Source organism: Triticum aestivum, chromosome 7D (genome assembly GCF_018294505.1).
Source record: "Triticum aestivum cultivar Chinese Spring chromosome 7D, IWGSC CS RefSeq v2.1, whole genome shotgun sequence".
NCBI lineage: Eukaryota > Viridiplantae > Streptophyta > Magnoliopsida > Poales > Poaceae > Triticum > Triticum aestivum.
This window is the reverse complement of record NC_057814.1, coordinates 403,036,004-403,060,894: the sequence shown is the minus strand read 5'-3', so window position 1 is coordinate 403,060,894 and position 24,891 is coordinate 403,036,004. Positions and strand designations below refer to the sequence as shown.

Below are 24,891 nucleotides of genomic sequence, written 5' to 3'. Positions count from 1 at the left end.
ACTATATAAACGAGAGGGAGACACTCGTTGTGAAGGAGTCGAAACATTTTCCTACACAACCATCATCATCCCCCATCGCAACTGCCACACAAAGGTCGTCACATATTCATAGCCATCTCCACCTCCATAACCATTTCCATTAGACTTGTAACTGAGGTTATGTTGCGATCATCGAGATTTTAAGACTTTCAGTCATTCGTCTTCAAATAACTCTTTTTATACAATGCAATGTGCTTGTGATTCAACCCCGATATGTGAGTAATCCCCTCACGCAATGTGTCGGGGCGTACCCTCGTAATCCCGTAGGCCCGTCTATGCGTAAGCGGTTTACTTTAATTAACTTTACTCTAATGTTATTGTGAAGCTATTTTGTCTAGTGACTCTACCTCGATCCCAGGGCTCGTCGATATCCGAGACACGGAACACAAAGAAGCACATAGCAATGTTCTATTAAGTTCATTGCATAATCTTTCGTTTTTATTAGTGTTACTTTGTTTTGTTATCTTTTTAGGTCTATTGAAGCTCCCATGGACTTAGCACGGTAAAAGGAACCAAGTTGAGGCCAAACTAAAGAAGTTGCAAGCACCAAATTTGGATTTTCTGGAAAGTCTGACAAAATGAGGTTCCCAAAGAGCCTAATTTTGATATACAAAACCTTGAGGTTATCAGGATCGTCCATACGGATTCAATGAGCCCAAGAACGCCCAAATCGGAATTTGTATGAGAAAATGTTGATAGAGATACGAAACAACACAGGTAGGTCCAGAGGAGAAGATGGTGCGTTGTACGAACCGGGATGCTTGTACCACTGCTCATACCACCTAATCCTTGTTGCAAATTTGGTTGTAACTTCCATAAGTCTTCACCAATTTCATCCTCGTTTGTTACCATGTGATCCTTGGACATCAAGTAAGGTATTTTTTTAGGGAAAAAAATCAAGTAAGGTATTGGGAGAGGTTGGGACTCTTCTAGAGCCTTTGATTCAAAGGGGAGGAGGAGGATCCATGAAGAAGACCCGTGGAGGCCGGCAATATATACACCAACACCCCTAGCCGCCTATGAAAAGGGGGGAGAGGATCCACGAGCAAGACCCATGGAGATCGGACAGATCGGACGATGGGAGAGCCCGAGGGAGCCATCCGTGGGAGGCCACTGCGAAAAGGGCGGTGCGGAGGGCCTTCTCATCGAGCCGTGCACACGCGTCTGCCGGCGGGCACGAGCGACACACCCCGCTCAGTTTCAAAGGTTGTTGACAAGCGGGTCCGCATGGCCCGTCGCACGGGAGCGGACATGCCGGGGGAAGAACCCTAGAAAGGCAGCCGTGGCACGTCACTGCGAAACGAACGATGCTAAGGGCACTCTCGGCCGCGAAACCCCAGAAGGCGGGTACTCCAGCATCCTTTATAGGTGTATTGTCATGTACAATTCAAAGAAAAAAAAAGATGGCCGCACTGTATACAAAATGTACCTAGAAATCTGAGTATGTAGATCTTTGAACCAACTATGTGATGCTTAACTGCAACCAAATTGCAATTCCCTCCGTTTCATAATTCTTATCGTTATTTTAGTTTCCGACCAACTGCAAATCGTGTTGTATATATACACTGTTGATGTTGTGCAGCAACGTTGTGGCATTTCGCTAAATTCAGGCTACCTCTCCATTTTTTTGCTCCCAAATGGGGCGTCCGTTGCATCTAGGCGAACTTGGCGAGCTCGACAGCGAAGGCAGCGGCGTGAGGCTCCTCGACGCAGCAGAGCACCACCCGGATGCCCCCACGCTTTGGCGCCGGCGGCCTGACGTAATTGAGCGACGCGACGAAGTTGACGTGGTCGTTGAGCGGGAACACGTACCCGGGAGCGCCGAAGCCGTGGTCCACCTCGTGGAAGCCGACGCGGCTCCAGTCGAGTAAATTGCACAGAAGTACCACAATTAAGACATTGAAAGCAGATTGGTACCAAGATTGCTAATTTTTACGTGTCAGTACCAAGATTGGGACTAGCCGTTGCAAAAAAGACTAAAAGCTCGTTTTGTACGTATTGACACTAAAGCTGACCGATTGGGCCCGCCCGTCAGGCGCCACGCTGGCCAGGGATCTTGCGCTGGAACTCGAGGGCGTCGTCGGAGAAGCCGCAGAGCGCCGAGTGGCGGAGGAACTCCTGGAAGCCGACCTTGAGGTGGTCAGGCGCCTTGTAGCAGGCGAAGTCGACGAGGTAGACGGGGCGGGGGCGGGTGAGCACGTACACGGTGGCGCCGAAGACGAGGACGGCGGAGAGGACGAGCACGGAGATGAGGTTGTACTGGAGGTGCAGCCAGAGCTGGCGGAGGTCGTCGGGGTCGGTGCGGCCGGCCTCGAGGACGATGACGGCCATGAGCGGCAGCAGCAGCAGCGTGATGAGGTGGGTGATGAGGTAGTGGTACCCCAGCTTCACGTACTTGAGGTTCACGCTCTGGAGGAAGTCCGGCAGCCGCCGGTGGCTCGGCGTGGTCGCCGCCGTCTCCGCCTCCGTCGCGGCCGCGGCCGGCGGCGGAGCGATGCCTCCGTTCATCGCCCCCCCTCCCCGGATCGCGCGCGCGGCTAGATCTGGATGCGGAATCTGGACTGGGCAGTCAAAGGTGGATGGCTGGGTGGATGCCGATGCGTGGACCTCGTGCGGGGGGGGGGGGGAGGCGTTACTGGTGGTGCTCGACGACGCGCGCGTGCTGGGGCGGGGGCGGGAGGAGAGCGACGGTGGCCGGCGGGAGGGAGGCGGCGCGGTGGTGCGGGAACGGTCGGTGCCGGCTGGTGGGGGGAGCGAATCCGGCGGCGGCGGAGCAGGAGGCGGAGGCCGTTGTTCAGGCGACACGCGCACTGGCCAGCGTGGCGCCTGACGGGCGGGCCCAATCGGTCAGCTTTAGTGTCAATACGTACAAAACGAGCTTTTAGTCTTTTTTGCAACGGCTAGCCCCAATCTTGATACTGACACGTAAAAATTATCAATCTTGGTACCAATCTGCTTCCAATACCCCAATTGTGGTACTTCTGTGCAATTTACTCGCTCCAGTCTGACACCGTCACCGTGCTGTAGTCCAGCGGCACGTCGTAGTGATCGACGCCGCGCATCCAGCCGGCAAACTGCGCTGGGACAGCCTCCTTCGCCTTACGTACCGCGCCGACGACCTCCGCCAGCGACGCCTCCCGGCCGTACCTAGAATATCAGAGGCCCTATGCGAATCAAAATTTAGGCCCTGATGTTCGAAAGAGTGGATTAAAATGTATAGTTTCTTAATCACTATAGCAGTATAATTTTCATGTAGACTTACACCACCGGATACACAAGTTCAAGAAAGAACAACGAACTGGATGTACTATTCTACTACTATAAAGTAATAGAAGAATAGGGTGCTAAGAACTGCCACAACCATCGAATCTAGCAGGACTCTGTAGTTGTAGATCATGAGAGACTGCACATAAAACTCCGATGGGTGATTTGTCAGTCACTGACAAAGCAGATGCACAAGAGCACATGAGAATTGAGAGGAAAACTCCCCAATATATAGAAGATTGGAGTACACCAGTTTGTTGCCACTAATAACTTTCTTTTGGGGAAATCGTGAAGCATTAGCCCCAATGAGGATTGTACAAGAATCGAGACGAGGAGGAAATGACTGGTCAATGAGTTAATTTAGAGTTTGTGAGCATTGAGAGAGAGAGGGGGGAAGGGAGGGCGCTGGGAGTAATTGATTGATCGGGATTGGAGGTTGCATGGGCCTTGGGCTGTGATATTTCCATCATTTTTGTTTGCTCTAGTTAATGCTTTTGTTTAACACATTAATTACCTAGAATGGGAGGCCCTCCAATTTTTGGGGCCCTGTTCAACCCCTCCAGTTGCACCTGCTAACATACGGCCTTGCCACTAATGACTTTCTTTTGGGGAAATCGTGAAGCATTAGCCCCAATGAGGATTGTACAAGAATCGAGATGAGGAGGAAATGACTGGTCCATGAGTTGATTTAGAGTTTGTGAGCATTGAAAGAGAGGGGGGGGAGCTCCTCGTCGGCGCCCTCAGCGCCGCTTAGGCCACCTGGCGACCGAAGGCAAGCGGTAATGGGCCGGCCCAGCATAGCTCGCTAAAAAAAGGACAAAAAAGAGCTCATATATTTTGCGAGTAGTGGGATTTGAATCATGATGCGAACGCTGAAGCACTAGACGCAACAACCACCGCGCCTGACTGCCTTTGATGTTATCAACACGAAAACACACACTACGAGACCCGTGGTTCAGTCCCAGTATAATTTATTTGAAAAAAATCGAAATATGAAAAAGAATTCACGAATTTGAAAAAAGTTCATCGATTTTAAAAATAACTTCATCACTTTTGAAAAAAGTTCATTGATTTTGATAAAAAAAGTTCACAAATTTGAAAAGAGTTCACCGGATTTGTAAAAAAAGTTCATCAATTTCGATCAAAAAGTTCACAGATTTAAAATAGTTCATCAATTTTGATAAGGAAAGTTCACAAATTTGAAAAGAGTTCACGGAATTTTGAAAAAAAGTTCATGGGTTTGAAAAAAGTTCAGCAAATTTCGATAAAAAAGTTCAATTCTTTGAAAAAGGCTCACGGATTTTCAAAAAAAGTTCACGGATTCAAAAACTTCATTAGTTTTGAGGAAAAAGTTCAAGAATTGGGAAAATGTTCACTGGAGTTTTCTTTAAAATCATGCATTTAAGAAAAAGAAAGGAACAAGAAAAGGAAAAAGGGGAAAGAAAAAGAAAAAGAAGATGCAATAAAAGAATAAAAAGGATGTTGCAAATCGCAGGAAAGTACTTGCGTACTTAGCTATTAGGAGGGAGGTCACAAGGTCGCGAGTTCGAGTTTCCACGGCGCACAGGTTTTTTCAGTTTGAAACATAAAAAATAGGTATAAATGGGCCGGCCCATCGCGCAGGGAGGGTATGCGCCCGTTTGCCAAAACGCCTAAAACGGGCGCTTAAGGCGCCGAATAGGGTTTGCCGGCGGGGGGGGGGGGGGGGGGCGCTGGGAGTAATTGATTGATCGGAATTGGAGGTTGCATGGGCCTTGGGCTGTGATATTTCCATCATTTTTGTTTGCTCTAGTTAATACTTTGTTTAACACATTAATTACCTAGAATGGGAGGCCCTCCAATTTTTGGGGCCCTGTTCAACTGCTCCACTTGCATCTGCTAACATACGGCCTTGCGGACGGCCTTGCCTGCCATAGTGACGCACGCCAGGTACGCACAGTTGCCGTAGTAGCCGTCCACCGCCGGCAGCACACCACGGAGCAGGTGTCGCGTGCCGGCGGCGAAGGCGATCCGGACAGCGGCGTCGTCAGGGAGCGCTGATGCCAGCGCCAGCGCGCGGCACTTGAACACTACGGCCATTACCGCGTCAAAGGTGGAGCAAACCTCTCCCCTCGATGTCGCGGCAGCCTGCTTGAACTCGTCCTTGATGCGAGCGATGCTCTCCGCCGATATGTCGGCCACCTGGGTCACGAGCCTGAACTCCGTGAGCTGAGGCGGCGGCCCGCTGGGAGGGTCTGGGATCGCGTCGCGGTCCCACACAGGAGTCACTGACGGCACCTGGAGCCCCCGCGCTCCCTCCCCCACCGCCGTGAGGAATTGCGCCGCGCCCTGGCCGTCGAACACCGCCTGGCTGAAGCTGATCCTGACGGCGAAACCACCGCATAAGTTGAGAGAGAGTTGCATCTTTTTATAAGGTGAGCTCTTCTATCACTTGTATGAGCATAAGAAGAGGAGACCTACACGCACGCTCCGCCTCGCTCGCCTTGCCACGCCACGCCTCGTCATGACGCGCTGCCGGTTGCGGGATTGAGCCGAGCCGAGGACAGAGCTATGCACGTTGTCTATATTTTTGCTGCTCAGGAAAAATTAATGAGTTATTAATTAATAATTAACGGACGCGTTAATTATTGAACCGTTTCCGATTCTTTTGGATCGTGACGACTCGAACGTGGGGTTTACTCCCACGACCTGCCCGGCCCGCACTATATAGTCAGGCAAACGTCTACCCTAGCCGCCGCCGCTTCGTATGGTTTCTCGCCACCGTTCCAGATCATTGTGCCGCCAAGCAAGTCTTCTCCATCCCTCCTTTCGGCGTGCACCGGGAGAAGGGACAGCAGGCCTCCGGAACCCCGCCTCTCGTGATCCTGTACGGGAGAGGGGCGATCAGATTTTTGGGGAGCGCACTCGCGCGACTGCTGGCAGCGAAGACTTCGCGAACGACGACTTCTTCCCCGACCTTGGCAACCTCATCCTCGACGACATGGGCGACAACGTCAACGCCGGCGGTGCTGCTCCCGCTGCACCGTATGTGATTCTATCCTTCCTGTTCGAGCTCGTGGTAGAATTCATGTTTCTAGTGTGTGCCCTAGATGTGATCTGTAAATCTGCTATGCTAGTTCGCATGATTAGTTTAATCACTGCTACTGTAGTCATGATTTATCTTCTGTTTCTTCGGATTAAATCTCGTAGTAATTTGCTCATATTTCCAGCAATGCAAAAACCTGATTATAGGCAATTTACTCCGAGTGGTTTTGCTGCGCATCTGAAGCCGCCTGCCTTTAAGGTGGCGCAATATAAGAGGTGGCGCATGAGAGCAGTCTACTGGTTTCAGACCATGGGCTGCTATGACGCCACCAAGGGCAAGCTTGAGGGTGATCTCAATCCAGCACAGCTGGAAGGTATTGAGAAGATCGATAACCTTTTAAAAGGCGCTCTTCTGAGTGTTCTTGATGAGACTTCGCGAACGACGACTTCTTCCCCGACCTCGGCAACCTCATCCTCGACGACATGGGCGACAACGTCAACGCCGGCGGTGCTACTCCCGCTGCACCGTATGTGATTCTATCCTTCCTGTTCGAGATCGTGGTAGAATTCATGTTTCTAGTATGTGCCCTAGATGTGATCTGTTCATCCGCTATGCTAGTTCGCATGATTAGTTTAATCTCTGCTACTGTAGTCATGATTTATCTTCTGTTTATTCGGATTAAATCTCGTAGTAATTTGCTCATATTTCCAACAATCCAAAAACCTGATTATAGGCAATTTACTCCGAGTGGTTTTGCTGCGCATCTAAAACCGCCTGCCTTTAAGGGGGCGCAATATAAGAGGTGGCGCACGAGAGCAATCTACTGGTTTCAGACCATGGGCAGCTATGACGCCACCAAGGGCAAGCCTGAGGGCGATCTCAATCCAGCACAGCTGGAAGCTTTTGAGAAGATCGATACCCTCTGTAAAGGCGCTCTTCTGAGTGTTCTTGATGACTCCATTGTGGATTCGTATATGTCGTGATGAGCGCCCTGTTGTACAACAGGCTCATGAGATACAGTCGCTCGCAAAAGAACTTGAGTACTTCAAGTGTGTGTTGCCGGACAAATTTGTTGCTGGAGGCATCATTGCCAAGCTTCCACCTTCATGGAAAATTTTTGCTACTTCCGAAACACAAGAGACAGGAGTTTTCCGTTGCGGTTCTCATTGGTACTCTTGATGTTGAAGAGAAGGCGAGAGCAAAGGACACACGTGCTCGAGTTGCTGAGGGAGGTTCTAGTGCCCACATGGTACAGAAAAAGAACTTCCAGCCCAACAAGTTCAAAAATAACAAGAACAAAACTCGGGGCAAAGGCAAGTTTGATACAAAGAGCAAGCCATCACATTCTACCAACTTCAAGAAGAATTCTCATAAGAAGGGGAAGGGACTTTGCCATGTCTGCAGTGATCCTAATCACTGGGCTCCGGAGTGTCCTAACCGCTTTGAGGAGCGCGAACATGAGAAGAGCGGCAAGTCCGCTAATGTTGTCATCGGTGATACTGATATGAAGGAATCAGGGTACGGTATTTTTCCTACCATCCTTTCAGTATTTCAATCCCCTGATTGGTTAATTGACACCGGTGCCAATGTACATGTTTGTGCTGACGCCTCCATGTTTTCTTCTTACCAGGCAACAGGGACTTCACCCGTGCTGATGGGGAATGGGTCACATGCCATCGTTCGAGGTGTTGGTACGGTCGATCTGAAGTTTACTTCGGGGAAGACCGTGCGTCTGAAGAACATTCATCATGTGCCGTCCATCAATAAAAATCTCGTTAGCGGTTCCCGTTTATGCCGAGATGGTTTTAAGTTGGTTTTCGAATCCAATAAAGTTGTAATTTCTAAGTATGTACAATTTGTTGGAAAAGGCTATGAGAGCGGAGGCTTGTTCCGCCTATCTTTGTCAGATATTTGCACTAAAGTTATTAATAATGTTTGCCACAATAATGAGTCTGATATTTGGCATTCACGACTTTGTCATATTAACTTTGGTTCCATGACGCGGCTAGCCAATATGAATTTAATTCTGAAAATCTCTACTGTCAAAGGCTCCAAGTGCCAAGTATATGTGCAAGCTAAGCAACCTCATAAGTCCCATAAGACTACAGAGGCAAGAGACTTGGCGCCACTAGAGTTTATACATTCTGATCTTTGTGAGATGAATGGCGTGTTGACAAAAGGTGGAAAGAGATACTTCATGACGTTGATTGATGACTCCACTAGATATTGTTATGTGTATCTTCTGAAATCAAAAGATGAGGCTTTAACTTTCTTCAAAAACTATAAAGCTGAGGCAGAGAACCAACTTGTCGAAAAATTAAACGGCTTAGGTCCGATCGTGGTGGAGAGTATTTTTCCAATGCATTTGACCTGTTTTGTGCGGAACATGGTATAATCCATGAGAGGACGCCTCCCTACTCACCTCAGTCAAATGGGGTAGCCGAAAGAAAGAACCGAACTCTAACTGATATGGTTAACACCATGTTAGACACATCGGGTCTTTCCAAGGAATGGTGGGGGGAGGCGCTAATGACTGCGTGTCATGTCCTAAACCGAGTTCCCACAAAGCATAAGACCATGACTCCATTTGAGGAATGGAAAAGGAAAAGATTGAAACTCTCTTACCTACATACTTGGGGTTGTTTGGCGAAAGTCAATATACCAATTCCCAGGAAGCGCAAGCTTGGACCAAAAACCGCGGATTGTGTTCTTCTGGGCTATGCTTTTCATAGCATTGGCTATAGATTTTTGATAATAAAATCTGAGGTATCTGATAACCCACAAGTATAGGGGATCAATTGTAGCTTCTTTCGATAAGTAAGAGTGTCGAACCCAACGAGGAGCTAAAGGTAGAACAAATATTCCCTCAAGTTCTATCGACCACCGATACAACTCTACGCAAGCTTGACGTTCGCTTTACCTAGAACAAGTATGAAACTAGAAGTACTTTGTAGGTGTTGTGGGATAGGTTAGCAAGAATATAAAGAGCACGTAAATAAAAACTAGGGCTGTTAAGATAAAGACACAATAAAGTAAATATAGCGAGAGTGGAAAAGTGGTGGTAGGAGTTGCGAAATAGTCCATTAAGCAATTGACTACTTTACTAGACCGATAGCAAGTTTCATGTGGGAGAGGCCACTACTAGCATGTCATCCCTTACTTGGAATTCTATGCACTTATGATTGGAACTATTAGCAAGCATCCGCAACTACTAACGTTCATTAAGGTAAAACCCAACCATAGCATTAAGATATATTGGTCCCCCTTCAACCCCGTATGCATCAATTTCTATGCTAGGCTGAAGCTTCTGTCACTCTTGCCCTCCAATACATAGTCCTATCAACATACAACTAACCCTATGGTGTGATCCACGCGCGCGCTCATATGATGGGCACCAAAGGACAGCAACATAACCACAAGCAAATTAAATCAATCATAGCAATTCATCAACCACCGATAGGACAACAAAAATCTACTCAGACATCATAGGATGGCAACACATCATTGGATAATAATATGAAGCATAAAGCACCATGTTCAAGTAGAGGGTACGGCGGGTTGTGGGAGACTGGACCGCTGTAGATAGAAGGGGGAAGGTGATGGAGATGTTGGTGAAGATGGCGGAGGTGTTGGTGAAGATCGCGGTGATGATGATGGCCCCCGGCGGCGTTCCGGCGCCACCAGAAGCGAGGGGGGAGAGCCCCCTTCTTCTTCTTCTTCTTCCTTGACCTTCTCCCTAGATGGGAGAAGGGTTTCCCCTCTGGTCCATGGTCTCCATGGCGTGGGAGGGGCGAGAGCCCCTCCGAGATTGGATATGTCTCTCTGTCTCTCTCTGTTTCTGCGTTCTCCTCTGCTGCCCTTTCACCGTTTCTTTTATATCCGGAGATCCGTAACTCCGATTGGGTTGAAACCTTCGTCGTGATTTTTTACCAAAAATTAGCTTTCTTGCGGATGAAGAAGGGCATCAACCACCTTACGGGTGGCCCACAAGGGTCAGGGGCGCGCCCCCCTGCCTCGTGGCCACCTCGGACACCATTTCGCGTTGATATTTTCTCCCAGATTTTCCAAATATTCCAAAAATAAGCTCCGTCCGTTTTTATCCCGTTTGGACTCCGTTTGATATGGATATTCTGCGAATCATAAAACATGCAACAGACAGGAACTGACACTGGGCACTGGATCAATATGTTAGTCCCAAAAATAGTATAAATAGTTTCCAAAAAGTGTATGAAAGTTGTATAATATTGGCATGGAACAATAAAAAATTATAGATACGACGGAGACGTATCAGTATCCGACATGTATGTTGGTACGATTATGGAGTCGAATGATGCAACTTTCTATGAGGACATATTTCCTATGAAGGTTATGTCGAGTTCATCAAATCAGGAGATACCTACTCCATCTAGTGAGGAATTCGCTGTAATTCCTGAACCCACCATTGCGATGGAACACGTTGAGAATCCTGTTGAGGGTGACAATGGAACTCCTATGAGGAGTAAGAGACAGAGGACTGCAAAGTCTTTTGGTGATGATTTCATTGTGTACCTTGTGGATGACACACCCAGGAATATTTCAGAAGCCTATGCATCTCCCTGATGCTGACTACTGGAAGGAAGTTGTTCCTAGCGAGATGGATTCCATCTTAGATAATGGTACCACAGAGATCACTGACCGTCCTTATGGGTGCAAACCTGTAGGATGTAAGTGGGTGTTCAAGAAGAAGCTTAGACCTGATGGTACGATTCAAAATTACAAGGCACGGCTTGTGGCCAAGGGTTACACCCAGAAAGAAGGTGAAGACTTCTTTGATACTTACTCACCCATGGCTAGACTGACCACAATTCGGGTGCTACTATCACTGGCTGCCTCACATGGTCTTCTCGTTCATCAAATGGACGTTAAGACAGCTTTCCTCAATCGAGAGTTGAAGGAGGAAATTTACATGGATCAGCCAGATGGTTTTGTAGTACCTGGTCAGGAAGGAAAGGTGTGCAAATTATTAAAGTCTTTATATGTCCATAAACAAGCTCCTAAGGAGTGGCATGAGAAGTTCGAAAGAACATTAACTGCTGCCGGCTTTGTAGTAAACGATGGTGACAAGTGCGTGTACTATCGCTATGGTGGGGGCGAAGGAGTTATTCTTTGTCTATATGTCGATGACATACTGATCTTTGGAACCAAACTTGATTTAATCAAAGAGGTTAAGGATTTCTTATCTCGCTGTTTTGAGATGAAGGATCTAGGAGTAGCTGGTGTTATCTTAAACATCAAGCTGTTGAGAGATGAGAATGGTGGGATCACACTGCTTCAGTCTCACTATGTGGAAAAGGTCTTGAGTCGTTTTGGGTATAGCAACTGCACGCCTTCTCCAACTCCATATGATGCTAGTGTGTTGCTTCGAAAGAATCGACGGATTGCTAGAGATCAACTGAGGTATTCTCAGATTATTGGCTCGCTTATGTATTTGGCAAGTGCCACAAGGCCTGACATCTCTTTTGCTGTGAGCAAGCTGAGTCGGTTTGTGTCAAAACCGGGAGATGATCATTGGCATGCGCTTGAGAGAGTTATGCGCTATTTGAAAGGCACCGTGAGCTATGGGATTCACTACACCGGGTATCCAAGGGTACTGGAGGGTTATAGTGACTCAAACTGGATATCTGATGCTGGTGAGATTAAGGCCACAAGTGGTTATGTTTTTACACTTGGTTGGTGGCGCTATTTCCTGAAAGTCTTGTAAGCAGACCATCTTAACGAGGTCAACTATGGAAGAAGAACTCACAGCATTAGACACTGCCACTGTTGAAGCAGAGTGGCTTCGTGAACTCTTGATGGACTTACCTATGGTTGAAAAACCAATACCCCCTATCCTGATGAACTGTGATAATCAAACTATGATCGTCAAGATAAACAGTTCGAAGGACAATATGAAGTCCTCAAGACATGTGAAGAGGAGACTAAAATCTGTCAGAAAATTGAGAAACTCTGGAGTTATTACGTTGGATTATATCCAAACATCGAAAAACTTGGCAGATCCCTTCACAAAGGGTCTATCACGTAATGTGATAGATAATGCATCGATGGAGATGGGTTTGAGACTCACAGCATGAGTTGTCCATAGTGGTAACCCACTCTATGTGATCGGAGATCCCGTGAAGTAGAAGTGGGAGACAAGTTGTTGGTCAGTTGGGAGGATAGTATCTCTATATTAACTATCCCACTCCGTGAAGATGCAATACTCTCCTGATCTGCATGGCAGGTTGATACTTATCTTAATGTGTTCCAAGTGGCTTATTCGGGTAAGCAGAGATGTTGTCCCGCAGAACATCTTATGAGGAACACACCTATATGAATTTGACTGTTAACGTCGCAGTCTGTGAGAATTGGGTGTTCTCTAATAAATTCATGAAAAGGCCCTGGAGTACGACGTATACGCTCCACCCGCGGGGAAGCCTTGCGGCAGCCCAGTATCGGTCAAGAATTTGTGTGAAACTAGTCTCGCAGAAAACTTGTAGTTCAAGGCATAGTCCACTATTCAAGTTGTGATCTAGTGTAGCATAAATCTCTAAGTGGATGTTCAACTTCACAGTCTCCACTAAGCACCGGTATATAAACAATGCTTTAGAACTAAATGATGAGATGTGCCAATGAGACTTTGTGGGGGATTGTTGGAATTTTGCTAGTAGGCCTTTGGCCCAAAGCCCAACTAAAATTTTGAAATTCTCTTGGCCCATTCATGCACACATGTGAGTGGAGTGAGTGAGGCTAAAGTTTAGTCCCACCTCATAAGTTGAGAGAGAGTTGCACCTCTTTATAAGGTGAGCTCTTCTACCACTTGTATGAGCATGAGAAGAGGAGACCTACACGCACGCTCCTCCTCCTCGCTCGCCTCGCCACGCCACGCCTCGTCACGACGCGCCGCGGGTTGCGGGATTGAGCCGAGCCGAGGACAGAGCTATGCACGTTGTCTATGTTTTTGCTGCTCGGGAAAAATTAATGAGTTATTAATTAACAATTAACGCACGCGTTAATTACTGAACCGTTTCCGATTCTTTTGGATCGTGACGACTCGGACGTGGGGTTTACTCCCACGACCTGCCCGGCCCGCACTATATAGTCAGGCAGACGTCCACCCTAGCCGCCGCCGCTTCGTATGGTTTCTCACCACCGTTCCAGATCATTGCGCCGCCAAGCAAGTCTTCTGCATCCGTCCTTTCGGCGTGCACCGGGAGAAGGGACAGCAGGCCTCCGGAACCCCGCCTCTCGTGATCCTATATGGGAGAGGGGCGATCAGCTTTTTGGGGAGCGCACTCGCGCGACTGCTGGCAGCAACGACTTCGCGAACGACGACTTCTTTCCCCGACCTCGGCAACCTCATACTCGACGGCATGGGCGACAACGTCAACGCCGGCGGTGCTGCTCCCGCTGCACCGTATGTGATTCTATCCTTCCTGTTCGAGATCGTGGTAGAATTCATGTTTCTAGTTTGTGCCCTAGATGTGATATGTTCATCTGCTATGCTAGTTCGCATGATTAGTTTAATATCTGCTACTGTAGTCATGATTTATCTTCTGTTTATTCGGATTAAATCTCGTGGTAATTTGCTCATATTTCCAACAATCCAAAAACCTGATTATAGGAAATTTACTCCGAGTGGTTTTGCTGTGCATCTGAAACCGCCTACCTTTAAGGGGCGCAATATAAGAGGTGGCGCACGAGAGTAGTCTACTGGTTTCAGACCATGGGCTGCTATGACGCCACCAAGGGCAAGCCTGAGGGTGATCTCAATCCAGCATAGCTGGAAGCTTTTAAGAAGATCGATACCCTCTTTAAAGGCGCTCTTCTGAGTGTTCTTGATGACTCCATTGTGGATTCGTATATGTCGTTTGACAACGGCATGGACATGTGGGCTGCGCTCGAGGCCAAGTTTGGTGCCTCGGATGCCGGCAGCGAGTTGTACGTCATGGAGCAATTCTATGACTACAAGATGACTGATGAGCGCCCTGTTGTACAACAGGCTCATGAGATACAGTCGCTCGCAAAAGAACTTGAGTACTTCAAGTGTGTGTTGTGATACGTCCATTTTGCATCATGCTTTTATATCGATATTTATTGCATTATGGGCTGTTATTACACATTATGTCACAATACTTATGCCTATTCTCTCTTATTTTACAAGGTTTACATAAGGAGGGAGAATGTCGGCAGCTGGAATTCTGGGCTGGAAAAGGAGCAAATATTAGAGACCTATTCTGCACAACTCCAAAAGTTCTGAAACTCCACGAAAGTCATTTTTGGAAATATAAAAAATACTGAGCGGAAGAAATACCGGAGGGGGCCCACACCCTGCCACGAGGGTGGGGCGCGCCCTACCCCCCTGGGCGTGCCCCCCTGCCTCGTGGGCCCCCTGTTGGCCCTCCGGTGCCCATCTTCTGCTATATGAAGTCTTTCGTCCGAAGAAAAATCAGAAGCAAGCTTTCGGGACGAGACTCCGCCGCCACTTGGCGGAACCAATCTAGGGCTCCGGCAGAGCTGTTCTGCTGGGGAAACTTCCCTCCAGGAGGAGGAAATCATCGCCATCATCATCACCAACGCTCCTCTCATCGGGAGAGGGCAATCTCCATCAACATCTTCACCAGCACCATCTCCTCTCAAACCCTAGTTCATCTCTTGTATCCAATTCTTGTCTCCAAGTCTGGGATTGGTACCTGTAGGTTGCTAGTAGTGTTGATTACTCCTTGTAGTTGATGCTAGTTGGTTTATTTGGTGGAAGATCATATGTTCAGATCCTATATGCATATTAATACTCCTCTGATTATGAACATGAATATGCTTTGTGAGTAGTTATGTTTGTTCCTGAGGACATGGGAGAAGTCTTGCTATTAGTAGTCATGTGAATTTGGTATTCGTCCGATATTTTGATGAGATGTATGTTGTCTATCCTCTAGTGGTGTTATGTGAACGTCGACTACATGACACTTCACCATTATTTGGGCCTAGAGGAAGGCATTGGGAAGTAATAAGTAGATGATGGGTTGCTAGAGTGACAGAAGCTTAAACCCTAGTTTATGCGTTGCTTCGTAAGGGGCTGATTTGGATCCATATGTTTCATGCTATGGTTAGGTTTACCTTAATACTTCTTTTGTAGTTGCGGATGCTTGCAATAGGGGTTAATCATAAGTGGGATGCTTGTCCAAGTAAGGACAGCACCCAAGCACCGGTCCACCCACATATCAAATTATCAAAGTACCGAACGCGAATCATATGAACGTGATGAAAACTAGCTTGACAATAATTCCCATGTGTCCTCGGGAGCGCTTTTCTCTATATAAGAGTTTGTCCAGGCTTGTCCTTTGCTATAAAAAGGATTGGGCCACCTTGCTGAACTTTTTTTAGTTTTGTTACTTGTTGATCGTTACCAATTATCTTATCACAAACTATCTGTTACCTATTATTTCAGTGCCTGCAGATAATACCTTGCTGAAAACCGCTTATCATTTCCTTCTGCTCCTTGTTGGGTTCGACACTCTTACTTATCGAAAGGACTACGATAGATCCCCTATACTTGTGGGTCATCAAGACTCTTTTCTGGCGCCGTTGCCGGGGAGTGAAGCGCCTTTGGTAGGTGGAATTTGGTAAGGAAAAATTTATATAGTGTGCTGAAATTTACTGTCACTTGTTACTATGGAAAGTAATCCTCTGAGGGGCTTGTTCGGGGTATCTTCACCCCGACCAGTAGAGCAAAGAGTTGCTCCTCAACCTAATGAACCTACTGAAAATGGAAATGTCTACTTTGAAATTCCTTCGGGTATGTTAGAAAAACTGCTAGCTAATCCTTTTGCAGGAGATGGAACAATGCATCCTGATGAGCACCTAATATATATGGATGAAGTTTGTGGATTATTTAGGCTTGCAGGTGTGCCCGATGATGTTATTAAGAAGAAGGTCTTCCCTTTATCTTTGAAGGGAGATGCATTGACATGGTATAGGCTATGTGATGATATGGGATCATGGAACTACAAACGATTAAAATTGGAATTTCATCAGAAGTTTTATCCTATGCATCTTGTTCATCGTGATCGCAATTATATATATAATTTTTGGCCTCGCGAAGGAGAAAGCATCGCTCAAGCTTGGGGGAGGCTTAAATCAATGTTATATTTAAGCCCCAATCATGAGCTCCCAAGATAAATAATTATTCAAAGTTTTTATGCTCGGCTTTCTGATAACAATCGCACCATGCTCGATACTTCTTATGCTGGCTCTTTTATGATGAAGACTATTGAATTCAAATGGGATTTATTGGAAAGAATTAAACGCAACTCTGAAGATTGGGATCTCGACGAAGGTAAGGAGTCAGGTATGACACCTAAGTTTGATTGTGTTAAATATTTTATGGATACCGATGTTTTCCGTAAATTTAGCACTAAATATGGACTTGACTCTGAGATAGTAGCTTCTTTCTGTGAATCTTTTGCTGCTCATGTTGATCTCCCTAAGGAGAAGTGGTTTAAATATCATCCTCCCATAGAAGTAAAAGTAGCTGCACCTATTAAAGTCGAAGAAAAGACTATCACTTATAATGATCCAGTTGTTCCTACTGCTTATGTTGAGAAACCACCTTTTCCTATTAGGATAAAGGATCATGCTAAAGCTTCAACTGTGGTTTGTAAAAGCAATATTAGAACCTATACACCTCCTAAGCAAGTTAAAGTTGAACCTAATATTGCTATTGTTAAAGATCTCTTGTCTGATAGTATTGATGGGCATGTTATTCATTTCTGTGATGAAACTGCTAGAATTGCCAAACCATGTGCTAAAGATAAACATAGACCTGTGGTAGGCATGCCTGTTATTTCTGTTAAAATAGGAGATCATTATTATCATGGCTTATGTGATATGGGTGCTAGTGCTATACCTCATGACTTGTACAAAGAAATTATGCATGATATTGCAACTACTGAGTTAGAAGATATTGATGTTACCATTAAACTTGCCAATAGAGATACCATATCACCCATTGGAATTGTTAGAGATGTTGAAGTCTTGTGTGGGAAAACTAAATATCCTGCTGATTTTTTTGTTCTCGGTTCCCCACAAGATAGCTTTTGCCCCATTATATTTGGTAGACCCTTCTTGAACACTGTTAATGCTAAGATAGACTGCGAAAAGGATGTTGTTACTATTGGTTTGGGTGATATGTCTCATGAGTTTAATTTCTCTAAATTTAGTAGACAACACCGTGAAGAGGAGTCGCCTAGTAAAGATGAAATTATTGGTCTTGCTTCTATTGCCGTACCTCCTAATGATCCTTTGGAACAATATTTGCTAGACCATGAAAATGATATGTTTATGAATGAAAGAAGGGAAATAGATGAAGTATTCTTTAAACGGGAACCCATCCTGAAACACAATTTGCCTGTTGAAATCCTAGGGGATCCTCCTCCACCCAAGGGTGATCCCGTGTATGAGCTTAAACGGTTACCTGATACTCTTAAATATGCTTATCTTGATGAGAAAAAGATATATCCTATTATTATTAGTGCTAACCTTTCAGAGCATGAAGAAGAGAGATTATTGAAAACTCTAAAGAAGCACCGCGCGGCTATTGGATATACTCTTGATGATCTTAAGGGCATTAGTCCCACTCTATGTCAACATAAAATAAATTTGGAGAAAGATGCCAACCAGTTCGTGATCATCAACGACGGCTGAATCCTAAGATGAAATAAGTGGTAAGAAAGGAAATACTAAAGCTCCTTGAGGCAGGTATAATTTATCCCGTTGTTGATAGTCAGTGGGTAAGTCCTGTCCATTGTGTCCCTAAGAAGGGAGGTATTACTGTCGTTCCTAATGATAAAGATGAATTGATTCCGCAAAGAATTATTACAGGTTATAGGATGGTAATTGATTTCCGCAAATTAAATAAGGCTACTAAAAAGATCATTACCCCTTACCTTTTATTGATCAAATGCTAGAAAGATTATCCAAACATACACATTTTTGCTTTCTAGATGGTTATTCTGGTTTCTCTCAAATACATGTGTCAGCCGATGATCAATCAAAGACCACTTTTACTTGCCCTTTCGGTACTTTTGCTTATAGACGTATGCCTTTTGGTTTATGTAATGCACCTGCTACCTTTCAAAGATGCATGATGGCTATATTCTCTGACTTTTGTGAAAAGATTTGTGAGGTTTTCATGGACGATTTCTCCGTCTATGGATCCTCTTTTGATGATTGCTTGAGCAACCTTGATCGAGTTTTGCAAAGATGTGAAGAAACTAATCTTGTCTTGAATTGGGAAAAGTGCCACTTTATGGTTAATGAAGGTATTGTCTTGGGGCATAAAATTTCTGAAAGAGGTATTGAAGTTGATAAAGCCAAGGTTGATGCTATTGAAAAGATGCCATATCCCAAGGACATCAAAGGTATAAGAAGTTTCCTTGGTCATGCCAGTTTTTATAGGAGGTTCATTAAGGACTTCTCAAAAATTTCTCGGCCTCTGACTAATTTGTTACAAAAATATATACCATTTGTCTTCGATGATGATTGTGTAGAAGCATTTGAAATATTTAAGAAAGCATTGATCTCTGCACCTATTGTTCAGCCACCTGATTGGAATTTACCCTTTGAAATCATGTGTGATGCTAGTGATTATGTTGTAGGTGTTGTTCTAGGGCAAAGAGTTGATAAGAAATTAAATGTTATTCAATATGCTAGTAAAACTCTAGACAATGCTCAGAGACATTATGCTACTACTGAAAAGGAATTCTTAGCAGTTGTATTTGCTTGTGATAAGTTCAGACCTTATATTGTTGATTATAAAGTAACTATTCACACTGATCATGTTGCTATTAAATATCTTATGGAAAAGAAAGACGCTAAACCTAGACTTATTAGATGGGTTCTCTTGTTACAAGAATTTGATTTGCATATTATTGATAGAAAGGGAGCTGAGAACCCCGTTGCGGACAACTTGGCTAGGTTAGAAAATGTTCTTGATGACCCACTACCTATTGATGATAGCTTTCCTGATGAACAATTAAATGTCATAAATGCTTCTCGTACTGCTCCATGGTATGCTGATTATGCTAATTACATCATTGCTAAATTCGTACCACCTAGTTTCACATATCAGCAAAAGAAAAAGTTCTTCTATGATTTGATACATTACTTTTGGGATGACCCACATCTTTATAAAGAAGGAGTAGATGGTGTTATTAGACGTTGTGTACCTGAGCATGAACAGGAACATATCCTACGCAAGTGTCACTCCGAGGCTTATGGAGGACACCACGTTGGAGATAGAACTGCACATAAGGTATTGCAATCCGGTTTTTATTGGCTACTCTCTTCAAGGATGCCCGTAAGTTTGTCTTATCTTGTGATGAATGTCAAAGAATTGGTAATATTAGTAGACGTCAAGAAATGCCTATGAATTATTCACTTGTTATTGAACCATTTGATGTTTGGGGCTTTGATTATATGGGACCGTTTCCTGCCTCTAATGGATATACACATATTTTAGTTGTTGTTGATTACGTTACTAAGTGGGTACAAGCTATTCCAACTAGTAGTGTTGATCATAACACTTCTATTAAGATGCTTAAAGAAGTTATTTTTCCGAGGTTTGGAGTCCCTAGATATTTAATGACTGATGGCGGTTCACATTTTATTCATGGTGCTTTCCGTAAAATGCTTGCTAATTATGATGTTAATCATAGAATTGTATCTCCTTATCACCCGTAGTCTAGTGGTCAAGTAGAATTGAGCAACAGAGAGCTCAAATTAATTTTGCAAAAGACTGTTAATAGATCTAGAAAGAATTGGTCCAAGAAACTTGATGATGCATTATGGTCCTATAGAACTGCATATAAAAATCCAATGGGTATGTCTCCGTATAAAATGGTTTATGGAAAAGCATGTCACTTACCTCTCGAACTAGAACATAAGGCTTATTGGGCTATTAAAGAGCTCAATTATGATTTCAAACTTGCCGGTGAGAAGAGGTTATTTGACATTAGCTCACTTGATGAATGGAGAACCCAGGCTTATGAGAATGCCAAATTGTTTAAAGAAAAGGTTAAAAGATGGCATGACAAAAGAATACTAAAGCGTGAGTTTAATGTAGGTGACTATGTATTTCTATACAACTCTCGTTTAAGATTTTTTGCAGGAAAACTTCTCTCCAAATGGGAAGGCCCTTACGTTATCGAGGAGCTCTATCGTTCCGGTGCCATAAAAATCAACAACTTCAAAGGCACAAATCCCAAGGTGGTGAACGGTCAAAGAATTAAACATTATATCTCAGGTAATCCCATAAATGTTGAAACCAATGTTATTGAAACCGTAACCCCGGAGGAATACATAAGGGACACTTTCCGGAACGTTTCAGACTCCAAAAAGGAATAGGTATGTGGAAAGGTAAGTAAACCGACTCCAAAACAGTTCTAATGGCAATTTTTCTTCGTTTTCGAATATTTAGAAAAATAGAAAAATAAGAAGCAGTCCGGGAAGGACACGAGGCCTCCACAAGGGTGGAGGGCGCGCCCTACCCTACTGGGCGCGCCCCCCTACCTCCTGGGCACCTCGTGTGCTCTCCGGACTCCGTTTTCTTGCACGATACATATTTTGGTCGGTAAAAATTCATTATATAATCTCCCGAAGGTTTTGACTCCCGTATCACGCAATTGTCTTCTGTTCTTGTTTCAAGCTGTTGGTGCTGCAGATTAGAGCAAGATGTCTTCTCAAGAGTCAGTCGCGGAGAGCCGGGTGTCTCATCCGGCATCGAGATCAAGGACAGACAGCGATGCTGACTACTTTGGGCCAGCAACGGAGGAAGAGATGGAGGCTGATTTGAAGAGGATAGATGCCATGGAGGAGGATCAAGAAGTCACTTCTCGCTTCCGAGCTAGATTTACAATGGGGGAACTGCAGAGCTCGGCTATTCCAAACTCGGTTATCCCTTCCAATGTTAGATTTCTTTCTTATGAAAATATGAAGAAGAGTGTCACTTGTTCTCCCGCAGCTATGCAACACCCTTGGGTGCAAAGAGCTTTGGCCGTTACAAGAAAGCTTCATAAGGAAATAATGGACCTCAAGTAGCAAGTCAATAAGCTCGAGGAGGAGAATCGTATCCTAAGGGGCATCATTGCCAAGAATATCACATCCCCGCTTCTGAAAAAGGAGACATAATCACATGGGTATGGGCACTCCCCTTGGCAATTGCCAAGCTTGGGGGAGGTGCCCCGGTATTGTATCACCATCACACTCCTATCTTTACCATTTTTCTTAGTACGATCCTTTTAGTAATATCTTGATCTAGTAGAGTAAAGTTTTTAGTATGATCTAGTTTTGAGTTTTGCTTTATGATCTCTCTATGTGATCGAGTCCGTGAGCTATATAATAAAGATTAGTGTTGAGTCAAGGGCTTGATTATCTTGCTATGATCTTGAGTGAATAAAAGAAAAAGAAAAGAATAAAAAGAAACAAAGAGATCATATTGATCTTATGGAGAGTAATGACTTCACATAGAAAGAGTATGATGATTAAAAATTGTTGAGAGTTGACAAACATAGTTTTGGTCATCGTTGCAATTAATAGGAAGTAATAAAGAAAGAGAGGTTTCACATATAAATATACTATCTTGGACATCTTTTATGATTGGGAGCACTCATTAAAATATGACATGCTAAAGAGTTGATGTTGGACAAGGAAGACAACGTAATGGGTTATGTTTTCTTATATCTGAGATAAAGTATATTGTCATGGATCATCCAACATGTTGAGCTTGCCTTTCCCCCTCATGCTAGCCAAATTCTTTGCACCAAGTAGAGATACTACTTGTGCTTCGGAATATCCCTAAACCCAGTTTTGCCATGAGAGTCCACCATATCTACCTATGGATTGAGTAAGATCCTTCAAGTAAGTTGTCATCGGTGCAAGCAATAAAAATTGCTCTCTAAATATGTATGATTGATTGGTGTGGAGGAAATAAGCTTTATACGATCTTGTGATGTGGAAGAAATAAAAGCGACGGACTGCATAATAAAGGTTCATATCACAAGTGGCTATATAAAGTGATGTTCTTTCGCATTAAGATTTTGTGCATCCAACCCTGAAAGCGCATGGCAACCTCTGCTTCCCTCTGCGAAGGGCCTATCTTTTATTATTATCTTCTACCTTATGCAAGAGTCATGGTGATCTTCACCTTTCCTTTTTACATTTTATCCTTTGGCAAGCATAGTATGTTGGAAAGATCCAGATATATATATCTAATTGGATGTAAGTTAGCATGAACTATTATTGTTGACATTATCCTTGAGGTAAAAGGTTGGGAGGCGAAACTATAAGCCCCTATCTTTCTCCGTGTCCGATTAAAACTCCGTAACCACAAGTATTGCGTGAGTGTTAGCAATTATGAAAGACTAAATGGTAGTTGAGTATGTGGACTTGCTAAAAGCTCTGACATAAAATCTTTCTGATGTTATGATAAATTGCAATTGCCTCAATGACTGAGATTATAGTTTGTTAGTTCTCAATAAAGTTTCTGATTCATACTTTGCTTTGTGAATAGATTATTACTTGAGCATAAGAAATCACATGACATTATCCATATATGTTGCTGTTATGAGAACAATCATGATGCCCTCATGTCCGTATTTTATTTTATCGACACCTCTACCTCTAAACATGTGGACATATTTATCGTTATCGGCTTCCGCTTGAGGACAAGCGAGGTCTAAGCTTGGGGGAGTTGATACGTCCATTTTGCATCATGCTTTTATATCGATATTTATTGCATTATGGGCTGTTATTACACATTATGTCACAATACTTATGCCTATTCTCTCTTATTTTACAAGGTTTACATAAGGAGGGAGAATGCCGGCAGCTGGAATTCTGGGCTGGAAAAGGAGCAAATATTAGAGACCTATTCTGCACAACTCCAAAATTCCTCAAACTCCACGAAAGTCATTTTTGGAAATAATAAAAAATACTGAGCGGAAGAAATACCGGAGGGGGCCCACACCCTGCCACGAGGGTGGGCGGCGCGCCCTACCCCCCTGGGCGCGCCCCCTGCCTCATGGGCCCCCTGTTGGCCCTCCGGTGCCCATCTTCTGCTATATGAAGTCTTTCGTCCGAAGAAAAATCAAAAGCAAGCTTTCGGGACGAGACTCCGCCGCCACGAGGCGGAACCTTGGCGGAACCAATCTAGGGCTCCGGCAGAGCTGTTCTGCTGGGGACACTTTCCTCCGGGAGGGGGAAATCATCGCCATCGTCATCACCAACGCTCCTCTCATCGGGAGAAGGCAATCTCCATCAACATCTTCACCAGCACCATCTCCTCTCAAACCCTAGTTCATCTCTTGTATCCAATTCTTGTCTCCAAGTCTGGGATTGGTACCTGTAGGTTGCTAGTAGTGTTGATTACTCCTTGTAGTTGATGCTAGTTGGTTTATTTGGTGGAAGATCATATGTTTAGATCCTATATGCATATTAATACTCCTCTGATTATGAACATGAATATGCTTTGTGAGTAGTTACGTTTGTTCCTGAGGACATGGGAGAAGTCTTGCTATTAGTAGTCATGTGAATTTGGTATTCGTTCGATATTTTGATGAGATGTATGTTGTCTATCCTCTAGTGGTGTTATGTGAACGTTGACTACATGACACTTCACCATTATTTGGGCCTAGAGGAAGGCATTGGGAAGTAATAAGTAGATGATGGGTTGCTAGAGTGACAGAAGCTTAAACCCTAGTTTATGCGTTGCTTCGTAAGGGGCTAATTTGGATCCATATGTTTCATGCTATGGTTAGGTTTACATTAATACTTCTTTTGTAGTTGCGGATGCTTGAAATAGGGGTTAATCATAATGGGATGCTTGTCCAAGTAAGGACAGCACCCAAGCACCGGTCCACCCACATATCAAATTATCAAAGTACCGAACGCGAATCATATGAACGTGATGAAAACTAGCTTGACAATAATTCCCATGTGTCCTCGGGAGCAATTTTCTCTATATAAGAGTTTGTCCAGGCTTGTCCTTTGCTACAAAAAGGATTGGGCCACCTTGCTGCACTTTATTTACTTTTGTTACTTGTTGCTCGTTACCAATTATCTTATCACAAAACTATATGTTACCAATTATTTCAGTGCTTGCAGATAATACCTTGCTGAAAACCGCTTATCATTTCCTTCTGCTCCTCGTTGGGTTCGACAATCTTACTTATCGAAAGGACTACGATAGATCGCCTATACTTGTGGGTCATCATGTTGCCGGTCAAATTTGTTGCTGGACGGATCATTGCCAAGCTTCCACCTTCGTGGAACAATTTTGCTACTTCCCTGAAACACAAGAGACAGGAGTTTTCCGTTGCGGATCTCATTGGTACTCTTGATGTTGAAGAGAAGGCGAGAGCAAAGGACACACGTGCTCGAGTTGCTGAGGGAGGTTCTAGTGCCCACATGGTACAGAAGAAGAACTTCCAGCCCAACAAGTTCAAAAACAACAAGAACAAAACTCAGGGCAAAGGCAAGTTTGATACAAAGAACAA

The 24,891-nt window shown here is 44.5% G+C and overlaps 1 protein-coding gene across 1 annotated transcript; it reads right to left on the bottom strand.

Annotated features, from left to right (window-relative positions):
- Positions 1 to 1,694: 1,694 nt before the first annotated feature.
- Positions 1,695 to 5,706, bottom strand: LOC123171123 (acyl transferase 4-like). The gene is made up of 3 exons (XM_044588759.1): positions 5,194 to 5,706; positions 3,034 to 3,173; positions 1,695 to 1,896 (listed from the first exon to the last, which is right to left on the bottom strand). Exons 1-3 carry the CDS (start codon positions 5,704 to 5,706, stop codon positions 1,695 to 1,697), a joined length of 855 nt encoding a protein of 284 aa, XP_044444694.1.
- Between the last annotated feature and the right edge of the window lie 19,185 nt (positions 5,707 to 24,891).